The following is a 26,074-nucleotide window of genomic DNA, read 5'->3' on the forward strand; positions in this document are numbered from 1 at the left end:
TTTACATTTAGACGTCTCTGCTATCATCTATCGATCACGTAAATGCATAAATCCAGTCAAATGTAGTCTCAAATATACATTATTCATACAGTACCATACTTTATATAATGCTGTGATGCTTAGCTTTGGTTTAAGCTTTATGATTTGTTTTCCCCATTTAGATAAAACGGCATCCTTTAAAATCAGCCATTTATTGGTTATTGAGCATGACATGAAAATAATTTATTAGTGTGCATCCCTAATTTTACTGTGTAAAATGCTAAATGCATTTTAATGTCTAATCCAGAGTTCTTCGGATTTTTCTTCAAATCTATTGCAGAAAATGTGAAAACTCTGCGTCTGATTGTGGCCTGTGTGGGTGTGATTATCTTCGTTCTTAATACATACATTTTAAACAGAATGGAACATCTATTAAAATTTATTTTTAGAATTTATTTTAGAAGTAAACATACAGAATTGAATAACAAACACATATGAAACCTGTAGCCTGGAGACAATCACTATTACAACAAAAAATATCCAATAGAGAAAGTTACGGCACACTTCCACCATGGGTTCGGCTCTCAAACGGCTCCCAAACGTCTCCGACAAGAGCGTTAAATTTGTACATTTAGGCTACAAGCCCATTAAAAACATTTAAAACCACATTTTTAATAAAATATACATGCAAGATACTCAAACAAACCACTAGGGCGGCGAGAGAGAGCGTGGCCTTTTTCCATCAGTTTAAAGCTGTTCATAAAAACATTGTCTTTGTATGCGCACATGCACAGGCTTGCAGCCAATGGCTTTTCTGCTCTCCCAATAAAATTTGAATGTTTTTGGCGAGCAGGCGAATAATCACATCCTTTCACATGGTCTCCTCGTATTCTGGCTCAGGATAAGAATCTGAGTCTGAATCCATTTGCGATTGTAGTCTGGATTTATCAGAGGACAGACGAATGGGATTTATATCCCTGCCACTCTTGAAAGTGTTCAGCGTGTTATCCATCATCCTGCGATCTTCGAACCCTAAGCTTCCCTGCAATACGAGCGGCGAGTGAGGCCTCGGCAGGGTAAAGGTGTTGGGTGGGTTTAGGAAAGGCTGAAATGCATCTCCTTCTCTTCTGTCCAGCGAATATTTAGTAGATGAAACCGTAGCTGCTGGGACGGAGTTCGTGGGGCCCGTGAACGGACGGTACGCATCCACCTGATGTCCGTTGCTCCAGGCTCCGTTGTCAACCTCTTCAGGTTGGTCCTTGTCCCCAAGGTATCCGTACATGGTGGGGTCGTCGATAGAGGCGTAGACATGGGACTCATTGTCTGCTCTGGTTTTTGGGAAGCCAGCGTTACCCAGAAGGACAGGTTTCCCACTGGGCATAAAGGACCTGTTGTTATTGGGTTTGTTTTTCCTTTTAAAAGAAAAGAAAATAGTTTGAAAATGTGAATTATTCCTAAAAGTACACAATCAGGACTAAACTCTAGTTTAGTTCTATACTACATATTTTAATTCTAGATTTATGTTTGTCAGTCGGCAAAATATATACCAACATTTTTATATAGATTAAATACTCAGATTTGTAGTATATGTGCCAAAATTTTGGTCTTTTTTAACTCACAATTTCATCTGGTTGCCAACAGATATGTCTATTTACACAAAATTGGAATTAAAAAAAAAGCAAAAGAACAGTATAATTATTGCAAGGAATGCACTGAATTTAACAATGCATGCAGTGATGTCAAAACAGTGTTATTTTAGAATATTCATTAATAGACTATTATACTTTTTTCTAAAATATTTGATTTAACTTATTTAACTTGCTTAAAGTTTTAGTAATTTTGTTGCGTTTTCTTCTTTTAGTTTTTTTTAGTATTCAAGCTAAACTAAATTAGGCCTATAATTACAAATGTTGGCAACTAGATGAAATTGAAGTTTTATATAAACTGATTTCAAATAATGACATTTTCATAATGGTTTTAGTTACCAATAATAACAGGTTGCAAATTTTGCATATGCTACATAAAATATGCAAATTAATTTCATAGGGAAAAACATAGATTTATACTATTAAAACTAGTAAAATATTCTGTATATTCCATTCCAAACATTTACACAACTACATGGTTTATGATTTTTTTAACTTATTTTGTAATTTAACTGTGCTATCTGTATGCATGATGTAGTTGACATTTTTATTTAAATATATATTTTATTTTACTGCCTGATTTAGGGTGGCTGCTACTTGGAGCAATAGCCACAATTATCCATTTGTTGCAGAAATATATACATATATTTTTTAATGTTTGCAACAAATACCAAAGAAATTGCAGACTCACTTTCGAATGACGCACACAACTATAACTGCAATGATTACCAACAACAGCAGCCCTCCGACTATAGCCAAGATAATGCCCAGGAACTTCTCTGTACAGAGAGGGAAAACAGTAGGAATTATTATCTTTTACTGTAATACTAGCAATAATACAACAATGTGAATGTAATGAACTGAAAGCTTTTTGCTTACTGGTTTCCTTCAGCAGACTGATCTTTGAGAGCACAGCGAAGCGGTCGCTCTTGGGCTCACAGTTGGACATGTTCAGGTAGAAGCTCTGCTGTTGGACAACAGGACCAATGAAGCTCTGATCTTCTCTCCAGGACTGCGTTTGGTCTTGAGAGTCCAGCGATCCGATCGAGACCTCGGTGTGGCCCGAATCACATTTGGGCTGGCTGATGTTGGAGAACAACAGCTCAGCCTTGTACTCTTGGGGAATGGTGATGATCCATGAGGCGGATGAGGAAGGATTCATGCCGTCGGGCCAGTTTGGGGTTGCAAGGTACATGGGTCCAGAAATGAATGAAGATACAGTGTAGATTACATTTTCTGTGAAGACAGAAATACACTGCTATGAAACTCTAAGCCCTCTTTTGGGTAAAACCTTCATTCTTTTTTAACGTTCTACTCATCCACAGCATCTTGAAAACTGTAAAATGTCTCATGGTTTCCCCAAAAATGTTTAGCACCACAATTGTTTTTAACATTGATAATAATCAGAAATGTTTCTTGAGCAGCAAATCAGCATATGAGAATGATTTCTGAAGGATCATGTGACACTGAAGACTGAAGTAGTGATGCTGAAAATTCAATTTTTCATCATTGAAATAAATTACACTTTAAAATACATTCAAATAGAAAACCATTGTTTTAAATTATAATATTGTAATATATAGTAATAATATTATAGTAATAATATGTAGTAATAATATTGTACTATTTTTACTGTATTTTTCATCTAATAAATGCAGGCTTGGTGAGCATACAGCAAGGGACATTTAAAAACACCCCAGAAAATTAAATCATAATTATTTCTAAACTTTTGACCAGTAGAGTACCTACCCGTGATCTCTGGACTAATGCGAAAAGTTAAGAAAGTTCCTTTTTCCTGGCTCAGGTCTTTTATGATATTAGGAGTTATAGTGATGGAAACGTTTCCTTTGATTTGGATTTTTTGGATAGTGCCTTCAGCTGCAGAGCAAAACTGTCCGATGTGGGAGCCCTCAGTCTCAGAGATGAGCAGCGAGACTCTCTCGTTACACTGCTTGTCTGGTACAGACTGGTGAAGGCTGCTTCCCTTGAGAGGCATGAGATCCACGGTGCTTTGATCCTGCAAACGGAGCAGCCAGGTGAACTGATGGAGGGGAACAGGAAGGCTAGGGTCCAGGGTGGGAATGGTGAGGGACATCCCAGTCACATCACGGGCAGACACACTGGGACAGTCTATAATTATATTGAGGAAAGGGAAGAAGATGAACAAATCAAAATAATGTGGTGAATGATTCTGTCAAGATTGTGATTTAATGAATATATAATTCACTTCTGCAAAAGAACATGTTGCATGTTGACATCGGACAGATGGATTTTCTTCAAAATTGTCATTTTGGGGAGTTTTGAAGTTTTGAAAATTGAAGTAGAATTGGACTTCACTGAACTGTAATTCAAAGATTCAACACAAACAATGCATTCTGGGAAATGAAGTCCTTTTCTGGGTTATTATCAATAACTTAAAACAATAAAACATTTTCATTACTTAAAAAAAAGGCTTAACCAAAATTTAATACAAAAAAATTAATTACTTTACAAAAAAAAATAGTAGTTAAAAATGTCAGATTTGCATCTATCTATCTATTTATAAAATGCTGTTGATTATAAAAATTAGAGCATTTTAATTTTATTACCTTACATTCAAATTCTATATTCTGTTTGATGCGGAGTTAAATTTGAGACCACAGGTAACATTACTTACTGTACATACCACAAAACAAAAACAGCCAGATGATGCGGTCAGCTCATCAGTTTCAGTGACTAGACAAGAGACATCTGTGTGATTTTACTTCTCTGATAGGTTTAGTCCAGATCAAACAAAGTATTTATTCCGCATCTAAAGATTCTAGAAGGTTCTTTAACATTGTGACATATATCTGAGCTGTAGTTACCTATGACTTTGGTGGCTATCAGCTGCAGATCCTGCACGGGGCAGTCGAGGAAGGACAGGTCAGCTTTGGTGCCCGCAGGAACCACTATTTTCTCCTGCATCACAGAGTTCAGGCTCATTTCACAGTATGACTCCTGGTTTTTATTTTCTATTTGCAAACTCAATCCCTCCTCATTACGGAGATCCACAGTGCAAAGATCTGAACAGAATAGGAAGATATTCCACATTATTTATCAGCAACTTAGAAGCATGAAATATTCAAGCTACCAAACTGACTCTAAAAAGACCCCGAACTCAAAAACAATGATTTCAAACCACTGATCTATAATAGAGAATATATAGAGAGACATATAAAGATCAGTGTTTCAGACACAAAACCAAAGTTATAAGCTAATTTTTTCCGTACATGGAGTCCCACTCCTGAACACCTCCACGTTGAAGTTCAAGGAAAGCCCAGGAACATTTGCCACTTTCTTTGCATCACAGTTGGTCAGAGTCAGGCTGAAATCTCCCTGTTTATTAGCCAGCTGAGTTTCTGTTGGGGCCACTGTGAATGAAGTCTTGTCTCCCATTGCATAATCACACATAACAGCTTTCTTTTGGCATTGTGGTCGAGTGTAATGTTGAAAGCGAACAGTAAAATTTTGCATAGGCTTAACAGCAAAGTTCCACTTCATTTTTTGTTCATCGTAGTAGCCTTTGGCGTAGTCTGGAGTAAAGAAATCAACAGAAAACGGTCCTCTGGGCAGCTTGACATCCATCTCAACTACTCCTAGAGATACCAAAAACAAGAAATAAAATAAGTGCAATCAGAATCTAAACACTAATGAAAATGTTCTTGTTGTAAATAACTACTTATTACCCGTTGCTGCTGGTCCCATGGACACTTTGAAGTCAGATGGGTTCAGGTCTGTACCTTTGGGAACCTCCAGAGTCACTCGACCTCTATACAAGACCTGGATACGGCTGATGGTACCGTTCCGACAGAACGAGCCGATGTTGGCCGGTCCTGTGCGCTGGTATGCGATGATAGTGTATGTGTGTTTGTCTGGACAGGATTCTGAAGGCTTGATCTGTCTCATTCCTGGAGATGGGAAGTCTAGCTGGAACACCTTGCCTGACTGAACCTTCAGATCCCAGTTGAAGGTTCTGGTGAACTCCAGGAATCGTGTCGAATTCAGAGGCACTGCAATAATGCTGCAGTCTGTTGTTGAGCAATCTGTGTAGAGATTTAAGTGATTTAGAAGCTGATTTGTATCAAATGGATCATTCCGACTTTGCATGTTGTTACTCACCGATTTTTTGGTTGACCTCCACATTAAAGACGTCCCCCGGCTGAGAGCAGTTGAAAGTCACGGTGGTGGGCTGAGCTTCAGTAAGTTCGAGGTTGGAGTTGCAGGTTTGAGATGGACCTTCATCCTTACACACGCTACAGCCCTGACTTTGTGCTTTGAAGATTATGATGGTGCCAGAGTCAGGGCTCACTTCTATTTTATGACATTCTGCAAAAAAAAAATATATATATATATATACATTTTACAAAATTTGTGGAATGCAAAGTAATGTATTGAAAATGTATAATTTTATATAATTATTATATAATTCTATAATATTCATGTATAATATACTTATGATTTATACATTTTGAAACACAAACACATAATAATTTAATTAATAATTAAATGTGTGTGTGTGTGTGTGTATATATATATATTTGTTGCTATAACCTTAAGTGACTTTCTCTGTTTTGTGTGTGTGTGTGTGTGTGTGTGTGTGTGTGTGTGTGTTTCTCTCTCTTTCTCTCAGTTTAGACTGACTTTTTGTTTGTTGGTTTTATATTATTTTTGCTTTTTTGTGAACATGCCATTATTTGAACTTATTGAATTAGAAAAATGATTGCAATAAAACTCAAAATAACCATTTAATTAATCTATACTGTTCTTGACATAGAGTTGTCCTACAAAATGATCAATACAGAGCCACGTAAACGAACAGCTTGAATAAAGCTGACAGTTGTAACCCACATGAAAGCAAACAAAAGAAACACAAAGAACTGATTCACACAAGGTAAAGTTTGAACAGGAAGAGACCATGAACGCATTACACTACACATGTCAGGCATTCTGGGATCCTCCCTAATAATAATAATAAAAAAAAAAGTACCTTGCCCATAATAACTCTGAGAAATGATGACATTGCAGAAGGTTTGGTTCATGATAGAATGTCCATATGCTTCATATAGTGCTTATTAGAAATTAGGCTTAGTTGGTAAAGTCTACTTTGTTCAAAATTTAACAAATCACACTTTTAGTTATTTTAATCAATTTAAAATCCCAGCTCTGACCGTCAATAATACAGCAGCAACACTTTAAAGGTCATGTTCCACGCTGTGAAAATTAAAGTCCATTGTCCCTAAAGCTGAAATGTCAAAAGTAAAGCAAACACTGACATTCTCTGACATGCATTTCACTAAAGAGAAAACAGAGGAAGTCTTATGATCCCCCCCCCCCCCCCCCCGACCAAGAGCATGTTACAGTAAACCGCCCTCCATTTGTACAGTAACAGATTGTTAGTCAATAATTAATAAGTTATTCTGCACAGCATCTGTCATAAATGCGAATTTTTTTTACTACTATTTTTATACTAGGCCACGAGGGAAGCCAGATTCTGCTGTGACGAACAGTAAATATTAGTCATTTTATATGCATTAATGTAAACAATTTGTTACCAATATCCATCAAGCATTTCCATGGTTTTGATCAAATTAAATGTCTCAATATAAAAACGCAACAAACCCTCCCAGCAGCTCAAACTGTCAAATCATAAGCCTATACCTGATCATCTTTTAAGCTGTTAATGTCAAATATTTATATATATTTCATTAATTAGGCTATATTTCAATTGCTCGGAATATTAAACCTTAACAAATTATCATTAAACGAAAGATGACAGTGACAAGGATGCTAAAAACGTGTTTGCTTCTTTGTAGTCTCACCTGAGATTTTGTGAATCTGCAGTAAAATCAATCCAATGCAGACTGGAAACACGCATGAACACATCGTTCTCCTTCAGAGGTTCCTGAACTTTCCAAAGTAATATATCTGTGTGTGTGTGTGTGTGTGTGTGTGTTGTTTGATTTAAATCCTTGGATCGTGCATGGTGAATTGAGTTTGTCTGACGACACAGGCGCTTCCTGGTTCTTCTGATACCTGTTGTGCTCCGAGAAAAGGGCGTGCACGCGCGCGCGCAACTCACCAGTCCAAACTTGCGTTTAGGACCCAACAGCTGGAAAAACGCGATTGCATTATTCAAGAAACAGTTTAACTTAAATTACCCGAGGAGAATCTGATAGATCCAGGAGACAAAATCATAAATTCACGCACAAATCAGAAAATAATAGATTAACACTTCGTTCACGTTTTCAGAGACAAAACCCATCCGATTTAAAGTCTGTGGTGGTTCTCGGTTACAAGATAAACTAACGTGACTATTTTGTATTTCTACAGTCAAGAAGACTTCGCCCTGTATGAGGACATCACGTAATATTCATTAGCTAAGCGGCCCTCTATTGGAAGATTATCTAGAGAACGTCATCACAAGCTATTAATATTCATGAGCCAATCCGTAACCGATCAGGAATGAGAAATGTAGGAATGGGAAATTCAGAAGACAACATAATGAGTACGTGTTATTGCACACACATACACACACACATTTGAATTATTACCTTTTTTACCAATTTAAACTCTTCTTTTTAACTTTTTAAAAACTTTTGTTTATGTTAATTTGAAAATGTGTATTTTTTTGTCCCCTGAAAATATAATAATTATGGGTTTGTACCATATATAATTTTAACTATTAATATTTATTGACAGTGAATGATTGGATAATCAAATGCATTATACTGTGTGATTATTTAAAGAAAATTTGTAAAAATAGTATTAGTTTTTTCTCACTTACTATTGTGCTTTTAAGTAATGAGTCCGCTCTTGTCCGCAGACACCAGCATTCAAGTAATTTCAATGCCAACAGCCCCGAGGCATACACAGAATTTTAATAAAGTGAAAGTCAACAAACACAAACAGATAACTAGATTACCCATTCAACAGGTATCACAAGAGACATCACTTTCATTGTTTCTTGTTTTGTTCCCCCTTTCTGATCTCATACATCCATTCACAAACCATTAAAACTATGTGACTGCAAGAATTGGATTACTGAAATGGATTATTTAGTGTGGAGTATGTCATCTATGATTGATCATCAAAGCATTCAAATAGAAAATTGTCCCATTAATGGGGTACTGTCTCATAACTGAGCCCTGTTGTTACAGATTTTGACGCCATATAGGAAGGAGCCTATATTGTTTCTCAAACACTAAAATCTTTCGTACAAGCAAAACACTCAGCGCCATTATGTCATTTTCCAAAAGAAATGTACATTTCTGAAAGGTATAAATAATTAATGCACAATCTGTTAAACTCTGATTTGCACCATAGACAAATCCAGCATTTAAGAGCCAGCACTCAATCAGCAGAAACCTGTGGGAATGAGAAATTCATCTTCAGACACTGACTGTATATATAAGTGCTGTCAATTCAAATAAAATATTAACATAAATGTTTTTGTTTACATAATATATGAGTGTGTAATGTGTATATAAATACAAACACATGCATGTATATATTTAAGAAAAATATGCTATGTTTATATATTAAAGATATTTCTATATAATATAACATATAATATATATATATATATATATTTTTTTTAGTTGTTGAAATAGTTTAGTAAAATGTATCATAAGAGGATATATTATTTAATAATTTATTTTACTTGCAGTTACTGTAGTAACTAGACTGTCATGTAATATCTCAGCAGGTCCATGATACACAGCTGTTTTAGTGATATATATATCATACATTTCCATCAATGGCCTTCACACTGTCTCCTCTCTCACACATGCACACACACATGTGCTTTAACACAAATATAAATACACCCCTCACACGCTGGAGAATTCACAGTATGTTCTCCACTTACAGTCGGAGACAGAGTCTGTCTGCAGGAACTGAATATTAGTGACACTTTACTGTCTTTGTCTGGGACACGCAAAAAATGGACACAAACTCTCTATGCTTTGGTAAGTTCCATGTTGTGAATCTTAATATGGGGTGATGTGAAAATATTTGCATGTGTATAATGTTTACAGTTCAGTTTACCAAGCTGTAGAATTGTTAATGATAGAATACAATATGTTTGCATGCTAAGAATTTCCCTATAAAGAGCATATAGGGAAAAAAAAGATTTTATAATTTACTGCATAGTTAATTAGCTTTATTTCAGTTTCTGAACATAGTCAGAAGTTAAAATATGTTTACTCTGTGACAATTATTATAAGTTTAATTATTTATCTATTCCAAACATATCCTTTACTTTAAGTACGTAAATACTTAAATACAAATTTAATCAAATATGTATCGAATAAATAATTATATATAAATATTTTTTTTATAAGCAGAAAGATGAAATAAGGAATCAGAGAATTTAACTCTGATGCACTTGTGATTCAGTTCTTATGTGCTGTTTATATGGTGCGGTAATACCATGGCACTTTGATATACATCATGGTACTTAAATTCATATACCATTTTCATTTTTAATTCGAAAAGTAGTTTACACCCCTGCATTGATTATGAATGAAAAGCAGAATCTCCTGTGTGTTGTCTGCCGTCTGCAGGTACATGTGCAAAGTGCACTGGAGGTGTTTACGGAGCTGCTCAGGCCTGCCAGGCCATGGGACAAGTGTACCATGACAGCTGCTTCACCTGCTGTGTCTGCGGTAAGACTGCAGCTCATGTATCAGTTCAGATGCATGGAAATATTACACAGGGCTGATGGCATTAGTATTTTCATGCAAAACTCATCAGTGCACTATGGCAGAGTACAATTTTTATTTTACAAAAACAAGTGAGAGGGAAAAAAGTATATCGGAATGCATTGAAACGCAAATATTTCTTGGGGGAATGCAATACTTTTGAGTGAATGCAAAGTTTATCAGAGAACACAAAAGAACTAATTGTTTTGTGAATGGAAAAACAGTACTTTTGCAAGAAAAGGCAAATGTTTTGCTAGTAAATGCAAAGTTTTCCGCATTAATGTAATAATTTTGCATGAGAATCTCTTATTTTTCCCTAATCATATGCAGTGCTTCACAACGTTCAAATTTTATGCACGTCAGTATAAACTCAATATCATGTGCATGTTTTCTCATGTCCTCGATGCAGGCCAGAAACTGAAAGGGAAGGCGTTTTATGAATTTTCAGGACGGGTGTTCTGCGAGGAGGATTATTTGGTCTGTGGTCTGGTCTTGTTTGTTAATTATTTCTTAAATTAAATTGAGAAGATTGTGCTTTTAATGCTTCCTTTGTCTTGTAGTATTCCAGCGTCAAGCACTTCGCAGAGGTCTGCACATCCTGCGGATATTTAATCACAGATATGGTCAGCCAGAATACCATTCTGTGTGTGTTTTAATGGATAGAGAGAATGTTGTTTAATGTGTCCTACCACATGATCCATCAGCAAGATGACCTCTGACCCCTTTACTGTAGGTGCTCCAGGCTTTGGGAAAGTCCTTCCATCCTGACTGTTTCCGCTGTTTCATCTGTAATGAGAAACTGGAGGGTCAGCCGTTTAGTGTTGACACACAAAACAAGATATATTGTGTGAAAGATTACCACAGGTGAACAACACACTGACATGGAGACTGACGTCTCAAAAGATAACAGACATACAGTGAATATAAAATCTAGTTATTAATTATTGGTCGATTAGATTAAATTTCTTTGAATTTCTGTTGACATGTAATAAAAAAAAAAAACATTTTAACCATTTAATTGCCTAGAAAATTAACCCAAGTTATAACGTGAATATTCTTTGATTGTTATGTCTGATTGTATTTTATTTGGCCTCATTTTTATTGTATAGGATTCTGGCACAGACATGTGCTATATGTGAACAGCTCATCCTTCCTAATAAGGTATATTTGTACAGTTTTTATTATAACTAATATTTTTATTTTGCTTTTTTTTAATCACATGTGATATGTGATATCATATATCCTACAGTACATCTATTGGATAAATAATCCTGTTTAAAATAGTGATTTTTTTTTTAAAATTATTATTATTATTTTATGTACACAGGGTTCAAATGAGATTGTGCGAGTGCTGTCCATGGGAAAAAGCTACCACGTGGCCTGTTATGAAGGAAAAAGCAAAATTTAATCACTGCTCAGTCTGAAGAAAATAATAGTTATTATTTTTTATATATCTAGTACCACTGTATTATCGTTTAGAATTATCTAATTGACATGCAACTTGAATTTAAATACCATATAGTTTATCTAAGTGCCATGATATATTTTTGATATCATTCATATATTTTTAATAATACTGTTTTAATAGAATGTATTATGTTATTAAATTAACCTGCTACCAAACCAAACTGTGTTGTCAGATAAATGATGTTTCCTTAATAATATTTTAGGTTAATATATATCAAATTCTAAATGGGATATTTTCATTTTATTTAAAGAAAAGTTAATAAATCTGACTATGCAATCTGACCTTGGCGATCTCTGCGTTGAGTTTATTCAGGACTTTTATTATGACATTACCGGAAAGGGGCGGAAGTCATCTTTTGTTTTCACGCTGATTTGACATTTGGCGCGTTCAGTGAAAAGTCGCAGCTTAGTGAGTGATAAACACAAGTGCTCATTTAAGATAAATGTGGTCTTTTCTGTAACACTCGCGTCTCTGTATAACTGACACGATTCTTTTATAGTGAGTCTGAAGTCGATGTGTTTTATGAAGGCATTATAAAGTCAAAGAAGTTGCTGGATGAGTGTGTTTCTATGTGTTTTCACGGATAAAGTGAATAAATGGATCGATACAATGATGTTAAAATCCTCCTGAAGAAATGGGAACAGTCTTTCTTCCAAACAAACAACAGGAAACCCAATAAGGTGTCGTATATTAATCAGTATTCTTTAATATTGTGTTGTTTTAAGCTGTTTTATATGCTCTTTATTGTTGTTTTTATCCGTTGTTTCTTCTGTTGTTTCATTAATACTGTCCAAAACACATTTTTTCTTTTGAAGGACGACATTGATAAAGCTCCAGAGGAGACGAGACGTAAGTTTATTGTGTTGTGTTTGTATTTCTATGAGTTAGGATTGAATTATATATTTTTACCCTGTGTGTTTTTGTTTTTGCAGAACTCTATAAAGAATACCGTTCACTTAAAGAAGCAAAAGAAAGGAATGGCACTGGGCAGGAGGATCAGACAAAACCCCAAAAGAGTCCGTCTTCTACAGCTGTAAGAGGACACATCGAATTGATTAATTTGAACATTCATCAGCCGTCTTTGTAGTTTCTCAAGATTTTATAGATGAATTAAATGTGCATGTGTTCACTGTTTTAAGGAGTCTGGATGCTGGGGGTCTCACCTCAACCGGAAGAGTCTGCCGGCTGCTGTTCCAAAACTGTCTTCAGATGACAAAGAGACGCTGAAAGCTTCAGCTCAGTACTTTGGCATGAAGTTGAAAACCAATCTTGGAGCTTTAACAAAGGTGCATGTGACTTACACTGTATCCTGGGCTGGGTGATATCATAAAAATCTAATCTCATTACAATATGTGATATGTTGTGATTTATTATTATTATTATTATTATTTCATTAAAATAAATAAAAGTAATAAATTATCAAGGTAATAAAAAAGAATCAGTCTGATGCAATAAAAAAAACATTTATTTAAAAATAAAAGTAAAGTTTAATTAATAAAATAGACAATAATAAAAAAGACAATTTTCAAAAAATGTTTTAAGATTTAAAATTATAAAAACAATTATGTTGATGTTTGTTACTATGTATATGTTCTATTCAGAAACCTTTCTACTGATTATTTTGACTGATATCCTTGTGACATTTGGTGGAAATAGCTCTTTATTCTAGCTATTATTTTATAAAAAGACATAATTTAGAATCTGGATATTATATTAGAAAAATATTCAGAAACATTTCCACTTATTCATCTTTTCTATGTTGTGCTTTTTTGCATTACATAACTTAATCTATGTGAAATTGATGGCTGTTTTAACAAATAATGTACTTTCTTAGAAGCAGTTCTTAATGAATGTCATTTGGATATTAAATAGGCTACAGATTATCTCTTATTTTCTTGTCACATGTACTGAATTATAGGAGCGATCTTTTTCTCTGAAAAAAGCAACAACCCCTCGCCGAACACCAGCGAAATCACTGAAGTACACTCCAGACTCCAGTGCAACACTGACAGATGTAGACACTCGCACACCAAAGCCAGCTAACACGCGTCCAGACCCCAGCGCTCCTCCTGTGCAGACGGCAAGCACAGAGTTTGAGGACGAGCCATCAGATCCCTTTCCATCCATAACCCCCTCCAAATCCTGTTCTCCAGCTGTGGGCTCTGCATACAAAAGCATGGAGAGGGTCCAGTTTCTGAAGCAGTCCATGACCAAGAGGTTTTCCTCTGTGGACAGCGGCTGGCTTGCACGCTGCCAGGATTTCGATGAGGTGGAGGAACCTCAGAAACCTGTTGCTGGGAATTCAGTGCTGTCGAAAATTGAAAACAGTGTCTTACGACCTACTGTTAAAAGCGAATCTGCATTAAATGAGGGTCAGACATCTCCTAAGGCTACTCTGGAGAAGAAGAAATCCTCCTTGTCAGAGGACAGTGTACAGAAAGATCCAGTAGCATCTTTAGTAAGGAACAATGTGGTGGTTGATGCAGAACTGGGCTCTCCGGGGCCAGATGGTGAACAGGTATATCAAAAAAACACTGCGGCTCTCATGGGAGATGACGAGGCCTGTTCAGAGGAGCCTAAATCTGCTTCATATGCTAAGAAACGCAAACCCAGGGCTAGAAAAGATCAAGACTCAGGTGACCGAGCAAAGGCCGAAGGTGGCAAAAAAAACAAAGGTCGAAAAAGACAGAGGGAGGGTGATGATGATGATGTGGATGAATCTGAGGAGCAGGAAGGTAGAGTGAAAAAGAGAAGGAGGACTAAGAAAGGAGAGGCAGCTGGAGAGGATCAGCCCAAAAAAAGAGGAAAAAGAAAAGGAAAAGTCGAAGAGGAGGAGGAGGATGAAGATGATACTGCCAGTTCAGAGAAAAAAACAACCCAGAAACGAGCAATTCCTCAGGAGAATTTGCTGGGAGAGGTGGATGAAGAGGAGGCCAGAGCCGCTGCATATACAATGAGGAACACCGTCAGGGGCAGGTGGGGACCATAAATATCAGTTATTCTCACATTTTGTTCAGTGATTTATTGAATTATTGTCCTCATCCTGAACCAGGCCAACCAAAAACACAGATGGCAACTTTGTGAAAATCAATTTAAAGAAGAAGTCCCATGTCAAGGGATTTGCTTTGAGAGGAGCTGCACTAAGGAAACAGGTTGGTTGATAACACCAAGATCTACTTCTTTTAAGGAATAGTTCATCCAGAAATTAGTTTGCTCAACCTTTTTGTTGCTGTAAACCAATATAACGTTCTACTGTGAAATACAAATGTGTTTCAAATGAATTTATGACACAGAAATGACAAATTTTACAAGATGACAGCATATAGTGACCACGACTATCGAGTTCTATAAACGGAAAAATTTAAGAAGTGATTTACTAGAAATGTTTTCCATCCATCAGAGCTACAAAACCTTTGTTGTTTGGTGTTGTTGATCTCAGATTTCATGCATGGTAAATCTTATGCAATTTTTTGAGAATGGATTACGAATTTCTGTCATTTCCTATCTGAAGTATGATCCATGTGTTTTGCATTAATCCAGAAGAAACAAGTCAGCCATCTCATTTGTTTTGTGATTCATTATATCTCTGTTGTCTTCCAAAAAGAAGCTTTAAAGTCCCACAGTGGTTTTGCGCCAAAATAAAAGCCCTAACATTTGAAAGCAAAGAAATGAAGACATTGTAATTTTACTGTTGTTCTGTAAAATACTGGTGTGGTTGTTGTTACTATTATTATATACTTTTTTTAAAGTAATATTTTACTAGTACAATAGTATTAATAGTAATTTTTTATTATTTTTAAAATAATTGAATAATATTCTTTTGTATAATGAAATTATAAATACTGAAACTATATGTTTATAAAATGTTTTCATTGGGTAATTCATTCATGTGGTTTTATAATTCTAGATGTACATGCAGAAGTTCCAGCTGAAGGGCGAGAGGTTTGGGGGTGGAGTCGGGAGGGGCAGGGGGCGGTTCGGTGGCTTCAATCGTCAAGGCGACACCTGCTACAAGTGCGGCGGGACGGGTCACTGGGCACGAGACTGTCGAGGAAGAGGTGAGAGGCTGTGCAGGTCACATGACTCTGCTCTCATGAATTTGTGGTCATGTTATTGATAGTCTGGGTTCGTGTTTCAGCTCCCGTTGTGAGTTCTGCAGAACAGCAGGAAACCCAAGCAGAGGAAGAGGAGTTTGAGTTGCCCACACTGGAGGAAGTTGCTCGGGCCACAGGAACTCTGCGGTCAGAGCCTATTGGTGGGTCTGCATGGGGCACATGTTCAATCACAGCGATTAGTCACTTGTCACAAGAAAAACCCTAGCAACCCATCTGTTTTTATTCAAAATTAGATTTTAGAAACAAGTTTTTGTTTTCATTTTAATTTTAGTTTAAACTTTAGTCATTATTAGTTTTGTTCTTGCCTTGGAAACTAGCTGAGATATAATAACATTTAAGAATTTTGTAAATTTGTATATATTATCATTTATAGTATCCTTAACACTCAAAATAGCAAAGGTAAATGTTTTGTTTTCCTACTTCAGTGGCTCCTCCCTCTGTGGGCGGAGACTCCTCTGAGAAGGAGGACCAGGGGGCGGAGATACTGCTCAATATCATCAGACCAGATTATGAGCGGCCCGCCCCTCCTCCACCTATGGAGCCGCTCTACAGACTAAAGGATGATGGGAAAGTTCAAGGTATGTCACATTAATCTGCTGTAAGAGCTTAATTCTGTGCAAATGTCTTTTTATTCTCTGTCTTTCTTTTGATTTTCCACAGATGTCCCGCCAGAGGTGTATGAAGCACTTCGAGACTTTGGTTACAAGTCCTTCAGGCCTGGTCAGGAGACGGCCATCATGAGGATCCTTTCAGGTGGGACGAAGTTATTAGAAACTTTTCTACATTTCTGTATTTCAACACATCCATACCGCAGTGCAGTATGAATCATATTATTGATGCTAATTGATACAAATTGCATGCCAAATGGTTAATAAAACTGCACAATAATAACCACAATTGAAGGGATTCCTGTGTGTTTTTACTTTTTAGACTTAAAAATGGATGTGGTTGTTTATAAATTGTGTTCAGTCTGAAATAAATTTCCTAAAAGGCGTTTTCATATATTTTTAACCCACATTTGAGTGAGTTTTGCTGTTCAGAAAAGCAAAAAGCTAAATGAATTTGAGTTGCGTGTGAAGTGTTAAGTGGGTTCTCTGATCTCTTGTTGATTTGTTTTCATTCAGGTCTGTCCACATTAGTGGTTTTGTCCACTGGTATGGGCAAATCTCTGTGCTACCAGCTTCCTGCGTATCTGTACGCCCAGAGGTCAAATTGCATCACGCTGGTGGTGTCTCCTCTGGTGTCTCTGATGGATGATCAGGTACGCTTGACTTTGTAGTGGAAATATAATTTAATTATTCAAGAAACACTATTTTTAATGCAGGGAATTCTCACTCAGATTTGCTAGATTGTGTATGGGAGAATTCATGAGCATGTAGCTTAAAACATCTCCTGGGAGGCAGAACAACCATTTAAAGTGTTTTTCATTTTTACATTCTTCGTGAAGCTCTCAGGACTCCCGGCGAAGCTGAAAGCCGCCTGCATCCACTCCAACATGTCTCAGAAACAGAGAGAAGCGGCTATTGAGAAGGTAAAGACTGTATAATAATTCACAAATCATGTGTAGCATGTCATGTAATACAGGTATAAGGGGTATATATGTCTTTTTCATCTTAATTTTTCCTAACCAGTGTTATTTTAGTATCATTAATACTTTATTATAGTATTTATTAACAAATATCATTAAAATTTAAGTCATTTTTGCCTTTTTTTTAAATAATTTCTTAATTTTTATTAAAAGAAAAATTTATTTGTATTTATATTTAGTCATTTTGTCAACTTAAATTTTTTATTTCAAGGCAACAATTCTCATTTTAACCAAAATTATTTTTGTTTGCATTTTAACGGTAGTTTGTTATAGTAATTTTGTGATGCACTTTTTTAATATAAATTTATATATATTTTGTAGCTTCAATTTATTTTTCTTTTAGTTTTAGTATTCAATTTTAGTACTTCAACTTATTTTATTTCAGTTACCAAGGCAACATTTCAAATTTTCATTTTTAAATTATTATTTATATATATATATATATATATATATATATATATATATATATATATATATATATATATATATATATATATAGTTTTTGTTTTCGTTTATAACAAGACTGTTCCTAACCAGACCAGTAACAGCATCAGAATATTTAAATTTGTGAATCAAAAATCAAATATTTTAACACATTGTTTTGTTTTTCACAACTTCAACAAGTCACAGAGATTCATCTCTGCTATTTAGAACAATTGAGACTCATCATGTGCTAAAGGAATCTGTGAGCGTGTGTGTCTTTGATGTATTTTATTGTGTGTGTAGGTGAAGGCCGGTCAGGTGCATGTCCTGCTGTTGTCTCCTGAAGCTCTGGTTGGCGGAGGTCACTCGGGGTCAGGATGCCTCCCTCCTGCAGACCAGCTCCCCCCTGTGGCCTTTGCCTGTATCGATGAGGCTCACTGTGTGTCTGAATGGTCACACAACTTCCGGCCCTGTTACCTGAGACTGTGCAAGGTTTGTCTGTAAGAGGATTCATATTTTCCTTCATTTGATCACTGCAGAATTAATGTATGTTTGTGTTGTGTAGGTGCTCAGGGATCGGTTGGGTGTGCGCTGTCTGTTGGGTCTCACCGCCACAGCCACTCTGTCCACAGCGCTGGACATCGGCCGACATCTGGACATCAGCGATCAAGACGGAATCGCCGTCCGTTCTGCTGCTGTCCCTCACAACCTCCAGCTGTCCGTGTCCATGGACCGAGACAAAGAGCAGGTGCGTTTAGAAAGTCTCGTTTTCATGCAAGATGTCAAGTGTAACTAAACAACATTAAACTAGAGAAATTAGATTGTTTCACTGCTTAAATCGCTAAATATATATAAATTTATTTAAATATTTTTTTGATTTTATAGACTTTTCTATATATATATAATTTTTATTTTTTTTTTACTTCGTTTTAATGATTTTATTCATCGCTTTTATGCTCCAAAAATATTGGCCAAATCACAAATTAACCTCTGAATTCAATAAGCATTTAAAATTTTAGAGAGATGCAATGCTTAAAGTTATACTGAATATGAAAATGAATACTAATGTCAACCACTAGAAGTTGTCGTTATTATCACAGGAGGACTAGTTCTTATTGTTGGGGGAATATTTACCGGTATATCGCAAATGATAAGATATCGCCCATCCGTAGCTGTTACTCTTGTCTCAAATATCTTAACGTGTTCTTCTACAGGCTCTGGTGTCTTTGCTGAAGGGCGAACGCTTTGGCGCTCTAGAGTCGGTTATCGTCTACTGTACCAGGCGAGAGGAGACGTCCCGTATCGCTGCACTGCTGCGCACCTGCCTGCAGGGGGTGATGTTGAGAGAGTCCTCCAAACCAGCACCAGAGGATGAGGAGGACAATCCTGTAGGGAGGAAGAAGAAAGCCCTTGGTAAATACATCACTGTCATACAAAACACTTCTGCTCCGTCGCTTTGTTTGGATGTATTTATTTCATTCTTCCACGTCATCTCAGCCAGGAAAAAGATCCGTAAGCCTCTGAAGTGGATTGCAGAGGCGTACCACGCCGGGATGTCTGCATCAGAGAGGCGGCGAGTGCAGAATAATTTCATGTGCGGGGAGCTGCGTGTGGTGGTGGCCACCGTGGCCTTCGGGATGGGCTTGGACAAATCAGACGTGCGTGGGATCGTCCACTACAACATGCCCAAAAGTTTTGAGAGCTACGTGCAGGAGATTGGCCGAGCAGGACGTGACGGACACCCAGCGCACTGCCACCTGTTTCTAGACCCAGAGGTCTGTACTTGTGAAGTACATTTAGATACTTGAAATTTTATATTAGTTGCAATATTTTAATATTAATAATAATGTATTCTTATACTATATATTCCATACCAGTGGTTTTCAACCTGTGGGCCAATAATTACAATAATCAATATTAGTAATTTTAATACTTCAATTTTCAATTATTTTATTTCTGTTTTAATTTATATTTACGTTTTTCGTCTAATATTTAGTTTGAGCTTTATTTCAATTCACAAAATCAATTTTAATAGTATTAGTTAATTGTAGTTACCAATTACACTGCAACAATTGGTATTATTTTCTATTATTTGTATACTGCATTTAGGGTGCAGACCTGCATGAGCTGCGCAGGCACATCTACGCAGACACAGTGGATTTTTATACAGTGAAGAAACTGGTGCAGAAGGTTTTTCCTCCATGTAAATGCAGACAGATTCAGCTGAAGCAGCAGGATTTGGCACAGGTGACACTTGAGTAATTGCAAATATATATATATATATATATATATATATATATATATTTTTTTTTGTTTCTTTTAATGTATTTATTAGTTTTATTTGTTTATGTCATACCCTGCAGGCTGCAGAAGTATCTGACAGTGAGTTACTGGAGATGGAGTTTTGTGAAAACACTGATCCACACCAGCAGCAGCAGCTGACTGAGACCGTGACTCCCACAGAACAACAGCCACCGCAGACACACACTACACATGAGCACAATCAACCAACTCAGACGACAGAGGAGGAGCCGGAGGAGGGCGACGGCGGTCTGAAACTGAGTGACGTGCGAGTACAGCGTGCATGTCACACACATGAGAGAGCCATCCCCATGCAGGAGACCGTGGAGACCCTCGACATCACCGAAGAGAGTGAGACTTGGATAAACATTGAGAGAAAGTGCTGTAATACAGAAGTTCTGAGAGCTGATGTCATGTTTAAAGGGATAGATCAACCAAATATTATTTACTCACTGTCCTGAAATGTACATGTACTTTGGGGAGGATGTGCATCTAGGAATTAATGAATACAACATTTATCTACCTTGCAGTTTTTTGCAAAATCAATATCAGAATTGGCACACAAAAAAAGTGGATTTAAACCAAAACACAATCAAATTGTTTATTCATTTATGGAGCTTTTTATGCTTTATTTGGAGTCCATTGTCATTGTATGGACAAGAGCAGGTTAATTTTCCACAAGTGTTAAATGAAAAGAAATTTCTTGTTTCTTTTGAATGAAATGAGGGTGATTCGATGATGACAGTATAGATTACTATACCGTCATAATATTTATACATATTTTTTATTGTTTTCTGTTTTTCATTTTAATCAGGGTTATTCTAAAACTGAATCAAAAGTCAAAACCATTGGCAATTTATTTTTTTTTTACTCTGTTTAATGTAGTTTCACTTGATTTTATAAAATAATTAAAGCTAAAATAAATAATAATAATAAAAAATAACTACATATGTATAAAAGAAACACTCATGGAAAAGACAAAAATTAAAATAACTAGAACTAAAATGAAAATGGAAAATAGCTGATTCTTAATATTAATAAATATAAAAAGTATCTAAGTGGTAACTAATAAAACACTTTTGTTTTAATTTTTTAGATGTTTATTTAGGTTTTTCACATTTTTATTTCAGTATTAGTTTGAATACTGAAAATGAATTTTAGCTTAAATTTAATAAAATTTGTACGCTTACCTTGACAGATAACTAAGCTAATTTTATCTTTATTTTAGCTTTTTCAATGCAATATTGTTAGTTTTAGTTAATAAGTCTGTCATGAACTATAGCTCTCTTCTCGTTCTATAAGTTCTATATTTTAGACTAAATCTAAATTCTCGGTGTGTTTTAGGTCTGGAGACCCTGTTGTGTTACCTGGAGCTTCATCCTCAGCAGTGGGTGGAGCTTCTTCATCCGACGCTCTCCATCTGTAAGCTGCAGTGTTACGGCGGTCCACAACAACTCCGCAAAATCACCAAACTGTACGTTACTCTTTCACAGTGCAACTAAGTAGCTTTGGATTGTTTTTTTATGTATTTTGTATGTTGTCAGGTGTCCTCCAGTCGCTGTGGCTCTGGCGCGCAAACGCATGGCAGGGGAGCGCGTGGAGTCATGTGACGCTCTGGAGTTTGACGTGGTGGAGCTGGCGGACACTATGGGCTGGCAGCTTCCTCTGGTGAAGAGAGGCCTGAGACAGCTGCAGTGGGGCTCAAACACAGGTGAGAGGAGACCATGTGATTCACAGATCATCTGATGCGTGGGACAAACAAAAAGGACCAAACAAACTTTATTCTGATTGCATAGCACCTCTAAAATTAAAACAATGTACCTCCCCTAGTTGTATTTTTAGAAAAAATAGATACTTCACATGACAGTCAGATTGTTTCTTCCTCTCTTAGGTGTGTGTTTTTTTTTTGGCCAAAATTTATCCAAGTAATAAAGATGATTTCATAAATAATGATTCATGAGAAAGATCAACAACGTTCTGTTTTCATATAGAGTACGTGTACATGTGCTTACTATATGGTTAGGATTAGGATTTGGCTTAGGGTTACTACTTTCATTTAATTTTGCATAATTGTATTGTCATTCTAATAATAATAGTACATGTAACAAGGACACTGAAATTAAGTGTTACTAAAAATATTTATTTAATTAATTACATGGTGTGGTAATTAATTGCTAAATAAATTTGGCTGTGAAAATTCCCACAAAATATGTTATTTAAAGCTAATATTTTGCTAAATGAGAAATTATACAAATAGTAGCTTTAGAAAGAAATTTGATTCAACGAAAATATATTACACACAAACCTTTAGGCTACAATGGCCACATATTTACACCTAAGATATTTTGAGAAAAATCTCAGTATTTTTTGTTCATGCAGTGAAAGTCACTGCTAACCAAAACAGCTTAGTTACCAAAAGTTTTCAAAATAGCTTCTTTTATGTTGCGTTAAAAAGTAAGTCATTCGAGTTTGAAATGATATGAGTGAGAAAATGATGACCGATTTTGTATTTCTTTGATGAACTGTGCCTTTTATTCATTCATTTATTTATTTGTATTTAAATAAATGAGATGACACTCTAAAGAAGAAACTAAAACTGCCAGCAGGTGGCGATAAAAGTGTTTGAGTCATTGATTCATTCGATTCGTTCAAAGGTTGATTCATTCAGCAATTAATGAAATGGCTCTCTCTATGAAAGTGCCTTTGAATCATTGGTTCACATGATTCGTTCAAAATGCGAATTTGTTCAGAAATGAAACTGCTGTGTTGCTCACAGATGCACAACAGTTCTGTTTTTTTTTTTTTTTTTTTTTTTTGGCAAAACAGCAAAAACACAATATTGTGTTTAAAAATAAAACGACTGAATTGTTGTATAAAATCACATTTAAATATGTGCTATTCAGACTTAAACAGCACTGTGTGATATTGCTCTCGCTGCTCATTTTATAATGTTCATACCATGTGATATAAATATGAGCCAAACTATCTTGAATTTTAGGGCATACCTGCAATTATAGATTAGTTGCCCTACATCATATTTGTCAACTGTATGAAATGAAAGATGTTGTACAAATCTGGGGGCGGGGCCAGTGCATTAACTGCGTTGAAATAATTTACTGACGTTACCTTTTCATAACGAATTAATCAACGTAATAAACTGACAGCCCTAATTCCATTATATCCTGTCTCGTCCGGTTCATATGAAGGCACAGGACGGAGCGGCATCCATGTGGAGTTCTCAGCGCTCTCCTTCTATTTCCGCTCATATGGCGACCTGACGGCGGACGAGCTGGACGCGGTTTGTGCCTTTCTGCACGGCAGAGTGATGGCACAGGAGAGGACACAGCTGTACCAGCTCAAAACCTGCTTCAAAGCCTTCCGCAGGTCAGACCCACACACGCACCATGACTGAGCTGCCTTACTGTCATCATTAAATCACATCATCTTTACTGTCGTAGTGTACGTGATGTGTTTGTGTGCAGCGTTGCGTATCGTAACTGCAGTCTGTGTATGGATGATCTGGAGGAAAGCAGGAGCCAGGCTCTCAAAGAACTGCTGCGCCATTATTTCGACAAGAGGAGAAACCTGGACCTGAGCAATCACTATCAGGAGGAAGAGGAGGACGAGGAGGAAGAGCTCAACAAATGCAAAGTGTGACTCTTTCGCAGTTTTGTTTATGCCGTGAACTCTAATGTCTATCTCTGAATCCTGTTTTTGTGCCGTGTCCTCAGATGAGGGACTGGGAGGCTCAGATCTGCGCGGACATCAGAGGTTTCCTGTCCAGCCGCAGCGATGAGAAGTTCTCCGGTCGAGCCGTGGCCAGAATCTTCCATGGCATCGGTTTGTTTCTAGTGACATTTCACTCCACCTGTTGTCTTTTTTTATTTTTTTATTTGGGGGAATTTCAATGTGTTTCTGTGCCCCCACACAGGAAGTCCGTGTTATCCAGCGCAGACGTACGGACGTGACAGAAGATACTGGAGGAAATATATTCAGTTTGATTTCAATGAGATCATTCGTTTAGCTACACAGGAGATCATTAGAACGAGGTAACGTGATCTCACGATGACTTATTAGTGCTGTTTGTCACTCTTTTAAATGTTCACATGTTGCGTTTTATAACTTTATGTACAATAAAGACTGGTGATCTGTTAACCCAGCAGTTGTATTTGCTCAGTCTGTCCTGTAGTGGGCACTGTTGTGCTGTTTTTTTTTTTTTTTCTTGTCATATTCAGATACATTTTAGTCAATTTATACATTTATAGCCTACTTCATGTATACTAAACAGTCCCAAACAACATACAAACATATATTAACTTAATAATTTTTATAATAAAAATTTTATTACAGATGCACATCTTGCCTGATTAGATGCTTTGCACATATGAATATAATATACAAAACCAACTCCAGACTTCAACCAACTTCTTATGTGCAGGGATTTCTTAATTTATATATATATATATATTTTTTCTATTTGTATGACTTAATCAAAATTAAAACTTAAATTCCCAAATGCATCAGCTTTATAATTAAATGGTTCTTAAAAAAACTTGTCTACCAGCCAGAAGATAAAACAGATAATTTCTTTTTATCCGAATTCAACTGATATTTACTTCTGTTAGATATCAACTCTTATGATAATATGGTGTATGAAAAGCTGTTTCTTAATATGAAGTTTTGTGGAGTCTGTGTTAAACAGATCAGGACTTCCATACTAATGACAGATGGTCTGAACTATAGAAGAGTCTTCCTCATTTCTCAGTACAAGGAAACAAAGTGTTGTGTGTCAGGTACATGTGTTGTACATGTGTCCTTCACTTAAGCTCGTTCAGTCGACTCAAACTCACCTGTGTTTCGCATTATGGACAAAATATAACTGAGACAAACTTTATATTATAATAGTTCATTCAGATGTTGGTTTGAAAGATGCATCATAGATACATAAATGAATCACAAGGGTTTTATATGTAATATGTTAAAATGGTTCATTTCTGACCCTGATACAGAGACTATTTCTGAGTAATGCCTTAAGTAGTTTGCAAGTTTGCAGTTATTTCACTGTATTTAAATTGGGTGTGTACTTGTGATATATCAGAGACACCAGTCATTGTCCCACGTTTTAACAAGTCTCATCATCTAATGAGCACTTACTGTAAGTCGTGTGAGTCAGAAACTTTAGTATTTCAGGTTTGAAGACGAGGCAAAATCATTGGCTTTACCAAAGCACTGTAAGCCCTGCAATCTCGAACATGACATAATACACACATACATAAGACCATAATGCTGAATGGACTCTTTACATAAGGTTTATGAAAGCACAAAGACTAAGAGTGAATATTTTCAGGCTAGGACAAAAGCTACAAATCACCAATAGTTGATTTAGTTACAGGTTTAATCACTACACATCAGGACAGAAACTCACTTCATACTAGCAGAATTTCATGAATCAGTAAAATCCATATATCAAGTGTGTCTTACAGTACATTTTTAACCCAATACAACACAGAAACAACTTTTACAGATTACAATTAACTATTTAAAGGACAGCAGTCTTATGAGAAAGTGCTGATGGCCATAAAAAGTCATTTATTGACTGTAAATAAAGTGATTTGCATGGCTGCGTTATCTGTTGTTAATGTTTATTTCTAATTAGACTTGTATTTGAAAACCTGAAGAAAATGTGAGTGGTGTTTTAAAAGGTATTACAATAACATTCTTGGAAATAATGTTAACATATGTAATAGTAATTATTTTCCCAACACATTTCAAAACATGACGGCACTAAATTGTGCTTCTAATAAAAACATGATCAAGGAAGAAAATATGCT

General features: G+C 36.1%; 4 protein-coding genes across 4 annotated transcripts in view; 2 read left to right on the plus strand and 2 right to left on the minus strand.

Moving 5' to 3' along the window:
* Positions 1–424: 424 nt before the first annotated feature.
* On the minus strand, positions 425–7,996 carry cdcp1b (CUB domain containing protein 1b). The gene is made up of 9 exons (XM_059555861.1): positions 7,466–7,996; positions 5,766–5,972; positions 5,333–5,689; positions 4,877–5,242; positions 4,472–4,669; positions 3,375–3,755; positions 2,505–2,861; positions 2,317–2,404; positions 425–1,394 (listed from the first exon to the last, which is right to left on the minus strand). Exons 1-9 carry the CDS (start codon positions 7,527–7,529, stop codon positions 851–853), a joined length of 2,562 nt encoding a protein of 853 aa, XP_059411844.1. The 5' UTR covers positions 7,530–7,996; the 3' UTR covers positions 425–850.
* A 1,504-nt stretch (positions 7,997–9,500) lies between these two features.
* limd1b (LIM domains containing 1b) lies at positions 9,501–11,874 on the plus strand. The gene is made up of 7 exons (XM_059555202.1): positions 9,501–9,613; positions 10,211–10,312; positions 10,758–10,825; positions 10,909–10,971; positions 11,082–11,212; positions 11,458–11,509; positions 11,676–11,874. The coding sequence occupies exons 1-7, from the start codon at positions 9,589–9,591 to the stop codon at positions 11,754–11,756; spliced, it is 522 nt and encodes a 173-aa protein (XP_059411185.1). The 5' UTR covers positions 9,501–9,588; the 3' UTR covers positions 11,757–11,874.
* Positions 11,875–12,165: 291 nt separating this feature from the next.
* Positions 12,166–24,402, plus strand: recql4 (RecQ helicase-like 4). The gene is made up of 24 exons (XM_059555862.1): positions 12,166–12,496; positions 12,632–12,665; positions 12,749–12,849; positions 12,956–13,102; positions 13,735–14,792; positions 14,869–14,968; positions 15,724–15,874; positions 15,955–16,071; positions 16,357–16,509; positions 16,592–16,684; positions 17,056–17,192; positions 17,379–17,462; positions 18,246–18,434; positions 18,508–18,690; positions 19,157–19,355; positions 19,440–19,717; positions 20,052–20,189; positions 20,306–20,594; positions 21,588–21,717; positions 21,788–21,954; positions 23,450–23,627; positions 23,726–23,894; positions 23,975–24,083; positions 24,175–24,402. Exons 1-24 carry the CDS (start codon positions 12,413–12,415, stop codon positions 24,294–24,296), a joined length of 4,410 nt encoding a protein of 1,469 aa, XP_059411845.1. The 5' UTR covers positions 12,166–12,412; the 3' UTR covers positions 24,297–24,402.
* Positions 24,403–26,052: 1,650 nt separating this feature from the next.
* LOC132144650 (zinc transporter ZIP4-like) overlaps positions 26,053–26,074 on the minus strand; it is a 23,422-nt gene continuing 23,400 nt past the window's right edge. Inside the window, exon 12 of the mRNA XM_059555203.1 lies at positions 26,053–26,074. This exon is cut by the window's right edge and continues 158 nt beyond it. The gene's annotated coding sequence lies outside the window, so the exon portion shown is untranslated.

This window comes from Carassius carassius, chromosome 8, assembly GCF_963082965.1.
Source record: "Carassius carassius chromosome 8, fCarCar2.1, whole genome shotgun sequence".
NCBI lineage: Eukaryota > Metazoa > Chordata > Actinopteri > Cypriniformes > Cyprinidae > Carassius > Carassius carassius.